This window comes from Triticum dicoccoides, chromosome 1B (genome assembly GCF_002162155.2).
Source record: "Triticum dicoccoides isolate Atlit2015 ecotype Zavitan chromosome 1B, WEW_v2.0, whole genome shotgun sequence".
Classification (NCBI taxonomy): domain Eukaryota; kingdom Viridiplantae; phylum Streptophyta; class Magnoliopsida; order Poales; family Poaceae; genus Triticum; species Triticum dicoccoides.
In genome coordinates this window covers 65,211,166-65,226,974 of record NC_041381.1, presented here as the reverse complement: position 1 = coordinate 65,226,974, position 15,809 = coordinate 65,211,166, and the positions used below count along the sequence as shown (strand labels likewise).

General features: G+C 37.9%; 1 protein-coding gene and 1 long non-coding RNA gene across 5 annotated transcripts; both read right to left on the bottom strand.

Moving 5' to 3' along the window:
- Positions 1–404: 404 nt before the first annotated feature.
- LOC119301383 lies at positions 405–1,131 on the bottom strand. The gene is made up of 3 exons (XR_005147030.1): positions 1,025–1,131; positions 893–949; positions 405–803 (listed from the first exon to the last, which is right to left on the bottom strand). It is a non-coding gene; the product is annotated as an uncharacterized LOC119301383 (long non-coding RNA).
- A 12,338-nt stretch (positions 1,132–13,469) lies between these two features.
- LOC119319310 lies at positions 13,470–15,777 on the bottom strand. 4 transcript variants are annotated; one of them, XR_005154435.1, is made up of 4 exons: positions 14,757–15,777; positions 14,318–14,420; positions 14,091–14,175; positions 13,470–13,990 (listed from the first exon to the last, which is right to left on the bottom strand). XR_005154435.1 is itself a non-coding variant. In XM_037593799.1 (3 exons), exons 1-3 carry the CDS (start codon positions 14,880–14,882, stop codon positions 13,833–13,835), a joined length of 387 nt encoding a protein of 128 aa, XP_037449696.1. In that variant the 5' UTR covers positions 14,883–15,777; the 3' UTR covers positions 13,470–13,832. The 4 variants fall into 4 exon arrangements, 1 of the variants encoding a protein (XP_037449696.1); XR_005154434.1 differs by having other exon boundaries at positions 14,091–14,420; XR_005154433.1 differs by having other exon boundaries at positions 13,470–14,175.
- Between the last annotated feature and the right edge of the window lie 32 nt (positions 15,778–15,809).

The window sequence follows — 15,809 nt, the reverse complement described above, 5'->3', positions numbered from 1 at the left end:
ACAATTGATGAAGATCACATAGATTCGATGCTGGCCTCCTTGAACATGTGCATTCCGCGGATTGCGTGGACTGGAGGTATGTTTCAGTGGTGAAGACAGCTACCTTTTTGTATGAAACAACTGAAATAATATTTATGGGGTTGTGGGTACTGTATGAAATTTTGTATTCATGTTAGTAAATAATACTGATCGGTAACCATGTGTTTTTTGGATTAAGCAGCGATGATGGTGGTTGGGAGTGGCAGGCCTGGAGACGACGTGGATGAAGATCCTCCGTGCAATGGTGTGATACTGCTTGGCTGGCATAGTGAAGACCGTGAAGCACAAGCTGAGTCTAGCAGCGAAGGTGTCCGTGCTAACCAGAAGCGGAAAATCCTGTCGCCGCTTTGTGGATGTGGTTACAAACTGTCGGCCTGGACTGTCTTTTCATCGAGATGATGAAGGTATTCGTCCTTCCTAGGCAGGCAGAATTGCTGTAACTATGATCCGGTGCCCAGCTGCTAAACATTGTATTAAGCGAAAAAATTGCCCTCAGATAGCGGAAAAAAATAGAGCTTTTGGGATGCAGTACAAAATAGACAGCATGACAACCTGAAGTTGGGCATTCAATAAATCCCCGCGCGCGCAGCAACAAACACAACGACGGCTAATTGAATTCAGAACTTGATCAAAAAACCATGTTAATCTGCATGGCATTTTTTGCTTGAGACAGTGCCATTTGGAAGCATTTTGCTCGCTTGAGACAAGTGCATGAGAGCCCTTGCATTTTGCTGTTTAAGAATCATGGTGAGCTCATCAGTTACCTGCGTTGAGGGTAAGACAAAAAAAAATTAGGGAAAAATAGAAGGACAGGGTGTAATGTGGGTGTCCGTAGGTTCAGCGTTATACATACGAGATGTGGGTACTGCCGTCGTAGACGGACAAAATCAAGTGGTTCTCGAGCTCCGCACTGCAAAACAGACAGGGGATCAGACAAAGGAGAAAGTCTACTGAAACGGGAAGCAAGGATGAAGAAGCAGCAGACATGGCGGCAGAGATGCAAGCGGGCTAGCACTACGGCAATAGGATTTTCTCTTCAGTTCGATGTTGGACGGGTGGCTGGTGGACTCATTTTAAGAGGGGCGCGTCTGGTTGCCGTCTGTGCGTCCGGCGGCAAGCACGGCTCAGCCCGCCCCAGAGAAGGGAGTGAGCCGTCCAACGGCTGCCTGTTCCGCGCGTACAGGTGCACGGCGCTGTCGCATTCATTACGCACCTAAGCCTGGCTAGAAAAAGTGATATACGGTGTGGAAATACATCTGTTGGCACGGATCCACATGCTAGCTCGCGGTGTAGATTTCAGGAGCATCTAAGCCCGGGCTCAGAAACGAATATTCGCGATTTTCCTCGTTACTAAAGAATAAAACTAAGAAGTTCAAATTAAAACAACAGAGAAGTCCAAAGTTTATAAAAACCTCAGATTCTTGTTCTAAAGAATAACTAATAAATTAAAATAAGGGAACAACAAAAAAAGGTTTTAAAAAGATTTCCCCCCTTTTTAAAAAAATTTGGATTTTCCCCGATACTAAAGATTAAACCAAGAAGTTCAATTTTTAAAAACAGAATAATTCAATGTACATTAAAAACTCAGTTTTTCTCGTTGCTGAAGAGTAAACCAAGAATTTCATTTTAAAAACGTGGATAAGTTTGATACTTAATTAAAAACTCGATTTTTTGTTACTAAAGAATAAAACCAATAAGTTCAATTAAAAATAACAAAGAAGTTTGATGTTTCTAACAAAACTACAATTTTCAGATTTCTAAAAATACATATAAGAAATTCAAACAAAAAAGTTAGAGCGGTTCGATATAGAAGTTCGATGATTATAGAAAACTCAGATTTTCCTCTTATTAAAGAACGGAAACAAGAAGTTCAAAAATAAAAAAACATGAAGTTCAACTTTTAAAAATATAACGCTTCAAAATTTCATAAGAAAGGATTAAGAAATAAACTAGGAAGTCCATATTAAATAGATGGAGAAGTTCGATGAATATAGAAAACTCAGATTTTCCTCGTTATTAAAGAATGGAAACAAGAAGTTCAAAAACAGAAAACAAGAAGTTCAAAAATAGAAAACAAGAAGTTCAACTTTTAAAAAATATAACGCTTCAAAATTTCATAAAAAAAGATTAAGAAATAAAACCAGGAAGTCCATATTAAAAAGATCGAGAAGTTCAATGATTATAGAAAACTCAGATTTTCTTTGTTATTAAAGAATGGAAACAAGAAGTGCAGAAATAAAAAACAAGAAGTTCAACTTCTAAAAATATAACGCTTCAAAATTTCATAGAAAAGGATTAAGAAATAAAACCAGGAAGTCCATATTAAAAAGATGGAGAAGTTCGATGATTATTGCAAAACTCAGATTTTCCTCGTTATTAAAGAATGGAAACAAGAAGTTCAAAAATAAAATAACAAGAAGTTCAACTATTAAAAATAGAGAGCTTCAAAATTCATAAAAAGGGATTAAGAAAATCAGATTAAAAATTCATAAAAAAAACTCAAATATTGTCACATAACCGAGAGAAGTTCAGATTGATAACTACTAGAAGTTCATGTACTACACAATGTGTATTTTGTATTAAAAGGGAAATAAAAAAGCACATGCTAAAAGTTTTATTGTTATAAGTTCAAGTCCTCGGTCGGAGAAAGTTAAAAAAATATTGTGAGAGACGTTTGTACAAAAAGAATATCACTTGTGTAACACTGACGAAAATGGATGGGAAAATTACAAACAAAAATATGTCATAGAAGTCCAACGTGAAAACAGCAGGAAGTTCAACTACTACACTGAATGAATTTCACAAGAAAAACTTTTAAAACCGTCGCGAGTATGAAAAAATGATCAACACGGAAAAATTGCGTGTCTATAGCAGCTTTCCATCGGTATATCACTTGCTTAATTCCGGTGAGTGAATGAAGAGCTATGAGCAAAAAAAAGCACGTGAAAAACAGAGTGAAGTTCCGGCAGAACTGCCACAGAAGTTCAAGTACTTCACTCAATGCATTTTCAATGAATCTGTTTCGCGATAAAGGCAGAACGAGTGATCTCGCCATTTCTGAAATTACTTGAAAATGGCTGGGATTCAGAGAAAACCATCAACATGAAAAAGTTTTGCATTTTTTGTAGCTTTTCAACAGTATATTATTTGCCCCGTTCCGATGAAGTTTGTAGAAATTACGATGAAAATACGTTTTTAGCCATTTTCAAAATCAACGTAAAACCGTAATGAATTTGGAGAAACAATATATACCAAAACGTTTTGCATTTGTTCAGGCTTTCCAACGCCATATCATTTGCTATGTTCGGACGTATGATTAAAAAAATCGAAAATACAAACTTGGTAGAACTTGTACCATTTTCTAAATTACTCTTAAACCATTCAAAATTAGAAAAACTTTTAACATGAGAAAAAAGCGCATTTTCATAAGCTTCCAACGCCATATCTTTTGTCTCAATTGGATTAGGCGTTTAGAAATGACAATGAAAATATGAACTCGGTTTGCCAAATATGAACAAATCTTAAAAACTTTTACTATGCTGAATGAATTTCAGATGAAAAACTTTTAAAATCGTTGCGAGTATGAAAAAATGATCAACACGGGAAAGTTGCGTTTTTACAGCAGCTTTCCATCGGTATATCATTTGCTCAATTCCGGTGAGTGGATGGAGAGCTAGCAGCAGTGGATAGAGATATAAGAGAAAAAAAGCACGTGAAAAATGGAGTGAAGTTCAAAGTTTCATACCGAGAAGTTCAGGTACTTCACACGATGCATTTTTGGCGAATCTGTTTCGCGATAAAGGCAGAACAAAGGATCTCGCCGTTTTTGAAATTACATGAAAACGGTTAGGAATCAGAGAAAGCGGTCAACATGAGAAAGTTTCGCATTTTCCATAGCTTTTCAGCGGTATATTATTTGCGCCATTCTGATAAAGTTTGTAGAAAATACGGCGAAAATACATTTTTCACCATTTTTGAAACTGACTTAAAACCCTAAAGAATTGGGAGAAATAATACATACCAAAAGTTTAGAATTTGTTCAAGCTTTCCAACGCCATATCATTTGCTGCATTCGGACGCATGGTTAAAAAATTAGCTCGAAAATACGAACTCTGTAGGACTTGTACCATTTTCTAAATTATTTTTAAACCATTCAAAATTAGAAAAAACTTTCAAAATGAAAGAGTAGCGCATTTTCATAGGCTTTCCAAGTCAATATCATATGCCTCAATTGGATTAGCTGTTTAGAAATGACGTTGAAAATACGAACTTGACTGTTCGGTTTGTGAAATTTTATGTTTTTCAAATTACTCTTTAACCATAGATAATTAGAGAAAACTTTCAACATATGGAAGTAGAGGTTTTGCAGTAGCTTTCCAACGCCATATTATATGCCTCATTCCGATAAACGGTTTAGAAATGCGATCGAAAATACAATTCATGTTTTTTGTGTGAAGAAAAAATGGTTTTCAAAACTGCTCTTAAACCGCTTACATTGTGTCAAAAATTTAAGTTGGGTCATGATACTGGTGTCCATAGCTTTCCAACGGTATATCGCAAGCCCCATTTGAGCAATGTTGGCGGAAGTTCAACCTAGTTCACAGGAAAGTTCAACGTACTACTAGCGGGGCAGGTCAGGTTGTGATCAGAATATTTTATATATATATATATATATATATATATATATATATATATATATATATATATATATATATATATATATATATATATATATATATAGAAAGTCTATTTAAAACCCAGTGTGAAAAATAAATTATTCTTCACCCCGGTCGAACGACCCAGCCAGCCGGCAGGCAACTTTTCCATCGCACCCGCCTGCACCGCGCTTTCCAGCCTAGGTAATTTATTCCCTACCAACTGTTTTCTTATGATGGGCTTTAGCAACTTAGGAGCGGACCCCACTCCCCGCAATTTCTGAAACTAGTGGGAGCGGAGCGGCGAGCGGTTCGGAGGTGAGCGGCGATAGGTTTCGGCGGCGAGCCGACGGCAACCGCGGGTGGATTTGGGTGTGTGCGACTCAGCGTCGAGGTGAGCAGCGTTTCGAGAGGCCTCGTCGGCCGGCGGCCGTGCCATGACCCGCCCCCACCCTCCGCTCTCTTTGTTGCGCCGGCCATGGCCCGGCCTGCTTTCCCATTCCCCGCCCCCGAGCTCCTGCCATATCCTGTCATCATCACACTAGCGCCGGAACCCATCCTTCATCCTTTTTGATGGTTGCAAACCTAGATGTTTCCATTTTTCAAATGCCATGTAATGTTTCTCATAGGCTCGACATATACATGTTGGCCTAAATCTGCATTTGTGCTTGGCTGTCTATCTAAATTCAGTTTTTTCCTTTATTTTTGTTGGTTCAATGGTGCATTTCTCTCAGAACTTAGGTGTACTGTTGTTAGCTGAATTTAATCGTAGAATGATCTTCTTTCCATGTCATGCAAAAACAGCAACCTTCTCTTCTTTATATTGTTATTTAAAATAGGTTATAAGTATATTGTTGTTAGTTAATGCCAGTACAATTTAGTGATTACTATTTAGTTGCCTTTCAGAGCCTGCGAGTTTATAACTAAAAGATACCGGAGCACCAAACTTATGAAGGCTAATTGGCTAATTAATCAAAAGGAAAGAAGAAATGAATAATTTATTGGTCACAATAAAATGTTAAACAACTCTACACCTAATTTACAAATTCTCATCGCAGGTGCGAGTAGTCTTCAAATGATCTATTTGAGATTGCATGGAAGTCATGCGAGAAAGAAGCGAATTCTATGCCAACCCTACTGTGTGTATATGTGAAACTACTAAAGATGACCCCTCTGCTGCAGGAGCGAAGAATTCCGAAGATGATCCCACTAGGACACAAGAGGTGATTGATATTGGGGCTGGCGATGATTCTTTTGTCAGATGGAAGGATTCTGAGCTAGAGGAGATCCTGATTAGTTGAGTTATTGTGCATCTCAAAGAAATTAGCTAAGTTATTTGCATACCAGTGGTGCATGTGGTATACTAAAAATTAAGAGAATTTCCGATTTTATTTGGACAGATTTTGGTGTGTGCAAGAACTTTACTTCTTAATATAGCGTACTGCATCTTATTTTGGCCTGCACTGTGTTTCACTGAATTTTCGTTGGAATCCGGGAATTTCAGAGGTTTTTTCCCCTTTTTGTTTCCAGATTGCACACTTTAATTGTACTTTAGACTCCATATGTCACATTCGAGATTTGACCTTCAAGGTTTCATATTACACAATATTTCATATTATATTTTGAAAGGAATTCGAAAAACAATCACATATTTGAATTCTTTATAATAATCAATCGAGCATATATACCTCCTTTCAAAACATCCATGTGTATTTTGTATAGAAAACAAATACATTGTACACTATCATACAGACACTAGATTCTCTCAATACAAAACATGTTAGCATCTACAATTTCATCAGTACACCATTGGCTTGCGACTTCCTGCATCCTTCATCTTTTTGTTGACACTAAAAAACAAGACTTCCTACATCCTTCATTTAATACAACATATTATCCCTCTAATCAGAGCTCCTGAATCTTGTATAAGTGAGTTTTTGTGTCATAGAAGAACTAAGACACATACTATCTTATTGTAATTACTCCTATAGTACCACGGAATCGAACAGATAGAACTTACCTCATGGAGAACGCTGAAGATGAGAACTGAGAAGAAAGGGTTTCCTTTGCATTGATAGTATTCAGAGAAATAGTGCATTCTGATTTGGCATATCAGGAATCTTTTTGTTTGTGGTCTATAACTATCAAAATGATCCGATAGACAACCATCTGGCAAAATACTAGAGGAAGATACTGACATGAAGAATATTCGAAACCAAGAAATAAACACAATTTTTCTCGGATAAACTCAACAAAGATACTTGTTGACAAGCCTATTACAATCTGCTGAAAAGCACACACAAATTAGAACAAACTTCCAGTGGTACTTCTACAAGTAAATTCGACAAGCTCTCACATGGAACAATTTTATCGATAGAATATTTTGAAAGGTAAATGCATTGCACCCCAATCAAGTATTCACTATACATCATGAAAAATATGGCGGTGAAATCTTTGCCCTTTTGTTACAAATTTTGCTTTTTGTCAGACTGAATAACCAAAGAACAGCTGAATGACATGTTCAATCCATGGCATAAAAAATTAGAGTTCTTCAACTTCTTATGGAACTGGTAGCTTCAATTGGGCTTCTGAATTCGCGGCGATCATCAACAGGTTGAGCAGCTGAACATGCTTGTGGTTGTGCTCATTCTCATAAGTGACATGAGCATCCCGGCATTACCGCAATACAGCACCATGTGCTTTCTCGCGGTCCTTGCAGCTGCTGCATCTGTAGAACCCCCTTGCAATCTATTAGTTCATACTGAGTTACATTATTTAGTTACCACCTAAAACGAAAGGGTTCTTAACTCATCTTATGCTAAGTAAAATGCATGAAAGCCTTATAGCATAATGCTGATGGGTCAAACATATGAAGCTTTGGTAATATGCACGTCCAACAGTTTTAAACAAGAAATCAACACATAGATAACCTGAGTAAGAAATGAAACTATGGGGTTTTCCATTAAAATTTCCTTTAGTGAAAACATTGTAAACAGAACATGGTATTCTAAAGACAACAACCCAGCCAGAAAAACAAGGAAATAAGGATTATTCTAAGTTCTAACTTCTAAGGTTGAAAAGAAAAGTAATATTTAAGGTAAAAATTGGAAATACCCATATACACATAAATTTGTTCTATCTGTATAGAACAAGTAGTAACATCATGAAGCTCAAACTGAAGACAATGGCCCGCTAACTAAACGAATCTTCTTATTAGATCCATGCATAATAGAGCCAAAAGATCTAGAAACACGTTCATATGAGAGCTAACTACTTCACTTTCTTTTGCATGGAGAGAGTCATCTAGTCCTGAATAACAAAATTCAGCATCCAATTGATTGATAAGCTTTTAGTCCTCAAAACATGCATTCATGAATTTCTATCCAAACCTGTATACTGCAAGTTCTAACATTCCACATTGCCCAAACTATATATGGACCAGGATGCAAATGAGCAAATGTACAACTGTCTTTTGAGTTCCTTGCAGATTGCAAAAGAAAACAAGAAAAGTGAAGCAGCTGCTAATTTGCATTACTAATTGTTGACTAAAAGATTATCATCTTTTTTCAATTGTGAAGTGAAAAGTAGCATGCCCAGGGAAGCCTTTGGTGATATAATTTTTACCAGAGAATTAATGACATAATTTCATAAATTTTATATAGAAATCAATGGTCGCACACAAGCAACTGAAAATTGATAGGAAACTCTACAAGAAGTATGTGAAGTATTTACTTCAAATCCAACATGAGGTATATCTACTTTAAATCCATACCTGGATGATAGGAAAGTCACATGTGCACTCTAAACAGACAGAAATCCCCAAAACAATTTCTTTTATCTCTAGTAGGAAATTTTAGCAGCACCTCCAGAATCTACATTAAGTACCAACATTACAATAACATTTGGAGGAGCACTAGCTATAGGTATGACTCTGAGTAATAGAAGTGTAGAACACAGACTTTTCTGAACAATACAAGTGTATTTGCAGCGAGGCTTACACATCATGCAATGTGGTACAAACCTACATTCTGGAACAAATTCTTTCTCCCATTGCTTCCCAAAAAAGGGCAAGGAAAATCCAATGGGTTTGATAAGGCTATCAGGCTATAGAACCAAAGTTGATTCACAAAAGGAGAATTCTGCAGAGGAAAAAATAGTATGTTTCGATGGAGTTCATCATCATTGATGACAGTAGGTAGAGCCGGTGAGGCCTCACCTGATCCCTACAACAAAAATATTGAACTCTTGAACTAAAGAACGAGTCGTGCTTCAATCTAAGGAAGCATCAAGAAACAACACTAGTTGGAGATATATACCTTTCATTGGGATTGGATATTGGCATCTCCTTGAGAATCAGGAAACAATAGAAGAACTTACAACAAAATTAAAATCTAGCCAGTACCCAAACTACAAGCTGAGGAAAATTGTAACCAGCTAGATGCTCAGGTCGCATCCATGCTAGTGTTGTGTCAGACGCCACAGGACAAATTCTCATATTATGAGACCTTAGCATAATAAGTATTTTAATTTCACACAGCATGGTAATTTCGTCCTGCTATCATCACAATTGGCACGAGTAAATCCTTCACAAGTGATTGCCCATCACTACTTACCAACCCCATTTAGATACACAAATAATCTGATGCACTCTTGACGACACAAAAGAAATTTAGTCTGTTAAAAATAGGTAAATTCACCAGGGGGGGAAGCAGTCATGTTCAAGAGAGGCAAGGTGCGGAGCTTGAGCTCATGGACACATGAATTAGGAGAAGTGAACAAATAGAAGAGGAGGTCGATGATATATATACCATGATGACTCAACGGGGGCCGGCGAGATCTCTGGATCCTTTCAACCAAGGAGACGAGGGTGGGAGAGGAGAGAAACACAGTCCTGAGCTCGCGGAGCGGGTCGACACAATCGAGCGCCGCCCTGGCGTTGAGGTCGAGGTCAGACTTGGCGCTGCCGCTTCCGCTGAATTGGATCCCGCCCGGATCCCACTGGCATGACGACCTATTCTCCTTCTGCAAAGCCACTGCAGGGATACAGTGACATGCTCCTCTGGCCTCCGAGGAAAAGGAACCGCCATGGCTGGCGCGGAGCAGGTTGGGGGTAGCGGCGGTGAACAGTCCGTCTGACGGAGACAGTTTGGAAAGTGGCAGAGACCTCCCACCATCCCACGATCCATAGAGTGGGGTTTCTCCCTATTATTTTAGCAGTAAGAGACGTAGGTAAATTTACCTCACAAGTCCGGTTTCTTTTTTTGGCTAGGCCTATGCATGAGGTAAATTTACGTTTGCAACCATTCTTTCTTCCCTGGAGCGTGTGGTTCGACTGGGGTGAGGAATATATATATATATATATATATATATATATATATATATATATATATATATATATATATATATATATATAAACACTATTCTGATCACGGGATGAGAATAATATTCTGATCACAACCTGACCTGCCCGCTAGTAGTAGGCTGAACTTTCCTCTGAACTAGGTTGAACTCCCGCAAACATTGCCCAAACGGGGCTTGCGATATACCGTTAGAAAGCTATGGACACCAGTATCATGACCCAACTTAAATATTTGTCAAAATGTAAGTGGTTTAAGAGCAGTTTTAAAAATTGTTTTTTCTTCACACAAAAAACGTGAATCGTATTTTCGATCGCATTTCTAAACCATTTATCGGAATAAGGCAAATAATATGGCATTGGAAAGCTGCTGCAAAACCGCTCCTTCCACATGTTGAAAGTTTTCTCTAATTCTGTATGGTTAAAGAGTAACTTGGAAAAACGTAAAATTTTGCAAACCAAACAGCCGAGTTCGTATTTTCGATGTCATTTCTAAACGGCTAATCCAATTGAGAAAAATGATATGGCGTTGAAAAGCTTATGAAAATGCACTACTTTATCATGTTGAATTTTTTTTCTAATTTGAACGGTTTAAGAGTAATTTAGAAAACGGTACAAGTCCTACCGAGTTCGTATTTTCGAGCTCATTTTTTAACCGTGCGTCCGAATGTAGCAAATGATATGTCGTTGTAAAGCTTGAACAAATGCAAAACTTTTTGGTATGTATTGTTTCTCCCAATTCTTTATGGTTTTAAGTCAATTTTGAAAATGGCAAAAAACATATTTTCAGCGTAATTTCTACATACTTTATTGGAATGAGGCAAATAATATGCCGTTAAAAAGCTACGGAAAATGCGAAACTTTTTCATGTTGACGGTTTTCTCCGGTTCCTAGCCGTTTTCAAGTAATTTCAAAAATGCCGAGATCATTTGTTCTGTCTTTATCGCGAAACAGATTCGTCGAAAATGCATCGCGTGAAGAACTTGAACTTCTCGGCGTGTCTACTTGAACTTCACTCTGTTTTTAACGTGCTTTTTTGCCCGTAACTCCCCATCTACTCACCGGAGCACTCACCGGAATTGAGCAAGTAATATACTGGTGTAAAGCTGATGTAAAACGAAACTTTCCCATGTTGACCGTTTTTTCATACACCCGGCGATTTTAAAAGTTTTTCATCTGAAATTCATTCACTATAGTAGTCGAACTTTCTGCTATTTTCACGTTGAACTTCTTTGACGTATTTTCGTTTATAATTTTCTTATCCGTTCGTCCGTGTTACACAAATGATATTCCTTTTGTACAAACCTCTCTCACAATAAATTTTTTTAACTTTCTCCGACGGAGGAGTTGAACTTATAACAACAAAACTTTTAGACTTTGCTTTTTTATTCTTTTTTTAGTACAAAATGCACACATTGTAGTACGTGAACTTCTGGCAGTTATCAATTCGAACTTCTCTCGGTTACGTGAAAATATCTGAGTGTTTTTATGAATTTTTAATCTAATTTTCTTAATCCCTTTTTATGAATTTTGAAGCGCTCTATTTTTAAAAGTTGAACTTCTTCTTATTTTATTTTTGAACTTCTTATTTCCATTCTTTAATAACGAGGAAAATCTGAGTTTTCTATAATCATCGAACTTCTCCATCTTTTTAATATGGACTTCCTGGTTTTATTTCTTAATCTTTTTTTATGAAATTTTGAAGCGCTCTATTTGTAAAAATTGAACTTCTTCTTATTTTATTTTTGACCTTCTTGTTTCTATTCTTTAATAACGAGGAAAATCTGAGTTTTCTATAGTCATCGAACTTCTCCATCTTTTTAATATAGACTTCCTGGTTTTATTTCTTAATCCTTTTTATGAAATTTTGAAGAGCTCTATTTTTAAAAGTAGAACTTATTGTTATTTTATTTTTGAACTTCTAATTTCCATTCTTTAATAACGAGGAAAAATCTGAGTTTTCTATAATCATCGAACTTATTGATGTTTTCACTTTAAACTTCTACCACGTATTTTTGTTCGTAATTCCTCAGCCGTTACTCGGAGTTCCACAAATGATAAACCATTAGAAACATGTTGAAAAGACGCAACTTTTTTTAATATGATTAAACTTTTTTTTGTGACAATATACACCAATTTGTTTTTAACCGTTTATGTTGGAATAAGAATATGATGTACCGTTGGAAATTTGTTGAATAGAAGAACATTTCTGTGCCTAGCATTGTGTTTCAAATTTATAATGGATTGAGAAAACTGTTTTAAAACACTAGAAACAACATTTTGTGTGTGTGTTTTTGCACAACTAAATACAACTTCATGGGCCGAAACACGTGGACTTCTAGCTAAAGTCTTTTTAGACTTTGTCTTTTTATTCCTTTTTAATATGGATTTCCTGGTTTTATTTTTGAACATCTCTTTTGCTTTTTTACCCATAATTTCTAAAACATTAATAGTTTTATTCTCTAGAGAAAAAAATATGGGTTTTAGAATCATACAATTTTATTAAAATTGAACTTCTTGCTTTCCTTTTTCCTAGAAACGGAAAGAATTTGAGTTTTCCATATACATCAAAGTACTCATTTATTTTAATTTGAACTTCTTCTTTTTTATTCCTTAATAACAAGGAAACCTAAGATTCTATAAATATCGAACTTCTGTATTTTCGTAATTTGGACTTCTTGATTTATTTCCTTGTAGTAATGGAAAAATCCTAGTTTTCTAATAAATATTGAACCAGCCCGTTATTTAAATATGAACTTCTAGAGTTTTTTATTAGAAACGATGAAAATCCTTTTGTATGAATTTTGTACTGCTCTATTTAAAAAAATTGAACTTCTTGTTTTCATTCTATAATAAATTGGAAATCTGAATTTTGTATAACCATCGAACTACTCTATTTTTTATATTTGAACTTCTAGGGTATTTTAATGGATAAAATACCTTTTATATAATTTTGTGTTGAGATGCTTTGTTTTTTTTCGTTTAACCTTCTTGGGGTTTGTAATAAACATTGGACTACTTTGTCTTTTAAATTTAGAAGTCTAGGTTTTTCTACAAACGAGGAAATCCATGTTTTTCATAATTTTTGAAATGATCATTTTTTTTAAACTTGAACTTCTAGGTTATTTTAGAAATGAGGAAAACCCATTTTCCAAAGACAAAAAAATCCATGAGCTTTTTTCTGTACAAACATATCCCGTTTCTATTTAAAAACTGAGACACTTTTTTTCATTCTACCTTCTTGGGTTTCTAATAAACGAACTTATTTGTCTTTTTAATTTGAACCCCAAGGTTTTTTCTTGAAACGGGGAAATCCTCCTTTTTATAGTTTTTGAAATGATCATTTTTTAATTCAAAATTCTAGGTTTTTCACTCGTGTGCGCACATTATTTAGAGAGAGAATAAAGTATGCGTACATTTTTGTGAAGTAAATAGCAAGAGAGAAAAATATAAGGATATGGTGTTGAGAGCAAACCTATTGCTTAGGCCAACACACGACCAGCAATCCTACAAGCGCACACACACGCACACACATGTCCAGTAACCACACAGGAGTTATGTGAACCACTGTGACGGCCGGTGTATAACTGTAGTATAACTTGGCGTACATCTGTAGTAGAATTTTCATGGTCGCTGACATACAACTGTAGTAGAACTTGGCGTATATCCGTAGTAGAACTTCACCACCACCGGCGTTTAGTCGTAGTAGAACATATAGGTGTAGTAGAACGTCTTGTGGCGATAACAGGTGCAGGTGGCGCGACTTGCTACTACAGAAGCAGTCAGCAGAAGGAGGGCTGACTCGGCAACACAAGGCTTGCGCGTGCGGATTCAGATTGCTTGCGCTGGATACTAAACAAAAGGATTCTGCCAGCGACCTCGGTGGTCCAGCGACGCGAGGTGAGTGGCATGGCGAAGGGAGTCAGGAGCCAAGCAACACCTGCCAGTTCAGATCGATATTTTTTTGTCAGTTCAAAATTAAGAGTAGATAAACAGCAAGACTAGCATATTTTCCCTTTTTTTGTTTGTAGAAGATGTACATTGGTGCTGCTGTTTGAAAACGACCTCTTCTGCTGTGTGAAGACTAACACATCTGGTTGAGTATTCTACAAACCTGTCCATCCGCTTCAATAATTCATAGCATTGACCATACAAATTCAGAGTGCATTCAATAGTAACCGTCGACTAAATCTAACATCCTACCATCAAATTATGAACAAGTGAGGTCGCGATGTAAAACATTGTTGATCTAGAATTATTTTTTCACCTGTTAGTAGCTTTTGCCTGCAGCTGCTCGTTGCTGCTTGCTTGCCCGCCAAAACCAGCACCCACATGCCAAGAAATGTTGCTGCTGCCGGCCAAATCATCAACTGCACATGTATGTGGCAGAAAGGTGTTGGTTTTCCTTAACGAGAGATACAGTGAATGGTCTGTACATAGAGGCTCAAAAAGGAATATACCGAGGAAATATTGTTGAACAATTTGATTGATTACTTCACTACAAATGTTCATCTTCAAAACAAAAAGGATCGATGACTGAGAATTCCTAATCATGGAGCTTTCCTATTGCATTTGTATTCTCACTTATGGCTCTGACATTGCTGCCAATCAATCAACCACACGTTTATGCTAGCAGTTTAAACACCTAACACATGGATTTCCTCTTTGTACGTAGCAGTGGCAGGAGCAGACTCCACGTTTCTTACCAGATTCCTCAAGGGGCGCTCCAAAAAGCGTTGAGACGGCGATGTTCGCAACTGTGAACCACCCTCGGCTCCATTCCTCGTTGATGCCATCTTCTTCTCAAACTTGAAGCCTGAAAAATGCTTCATATTTCACCGATGTACAAGTCCTTGAGTCTATATGCCTGTTTTGCCTTACAGTCCACATGCCTCCTCCGAGGTCTCTGACTTCTTTGGTTACACAGAAAGTGCATGCATGTTGTAGGCATGAAGCAAGCAAGCAAGTAAGCAAAGCTCTCTACAATGAAGATGCGAAGCTTTGCATTTTCTGGGCCTCAGCCATGAAATTGCTTTTGTTCATGGTGGTTCAGGCTTTTCCTAGTGAGCAACCTAGTTGCCTGAACTTCTGAAGAACAAAAACAAGTACAGTGTCAAGTTAGATTTTTCGAGTAGCTAGTTCCTCAAAATTGTCAGCTGAAGGTCGGGGCCTCCTCCAGTTGTAGGTCGACGTCTCCTACAGCTGAAGGTCGCGGCCTCCTCCAGCTGCAGGTCGGGGCCAATCCACGCATGGGCTGGTGGTCAACCATTTGGCTTGCTAGACTGAATGCATTTCTTTTGGACTTGCCGTGGCTGGAGGATGGAGGAGATGGATCGGGGCATCACTCGTCAGCGTGTACGCAACCAGGACGATAAACGACATGGGCCGCCATCGCGCACACGGCCTTGGGTAGCAGCGGAGCTAGAGGTAGACGAAGGCCAGCGTGTTGTGGAGGCGGTCGGGTAGGAAGGCTACAGCGGAAGGTCAAGGATGGCTGCGGCGGTCGCTTGTTGTGGTAGGAGGCCGGTGGCTGCAACATCATGCTTCTCGTCCACCGAGACGCTTCAGCTCAACTCCGGTGGACGCGACAAGAACGCCGCTTGAGGGAGAAACTTTTTTTGGGGAGGTCAAGTCAGCTGTAGCGAGAAGGTCGCCTCCCCGGAGATCCACCGGAGTCGCGGGGTGGGGCGGCGACGTCGCTCGGGGATTGCGGGGTGGGGTGGCTGCGTCGCTCGGGGATTGCGGGGTGGGGCAGCAGC

Coding starts and splice junctions, on each gene's coding strand:
- LOC119319310 (XM_037593799.1), bottom strand. CDS start 14,882: ATGAAGCATTTTTCAGGCTTCAAGTTTGAGAAGAAGATGGCATCAACG. Junction 14,421..14,756: donor AGCGCCCCTTGAGGAATCTG/GTAAGAAACGTG, acceptor ATACATGTGCAG/TTGATGATTTGGCCGGCAGC. Junction 13,991..14,317: donor CAGGCAAAAGCTACTAACAG/GTGAAAAAATAA, acceptor CTGAACTGGCAG/GTGTTGCTTGGCTCCTGACT.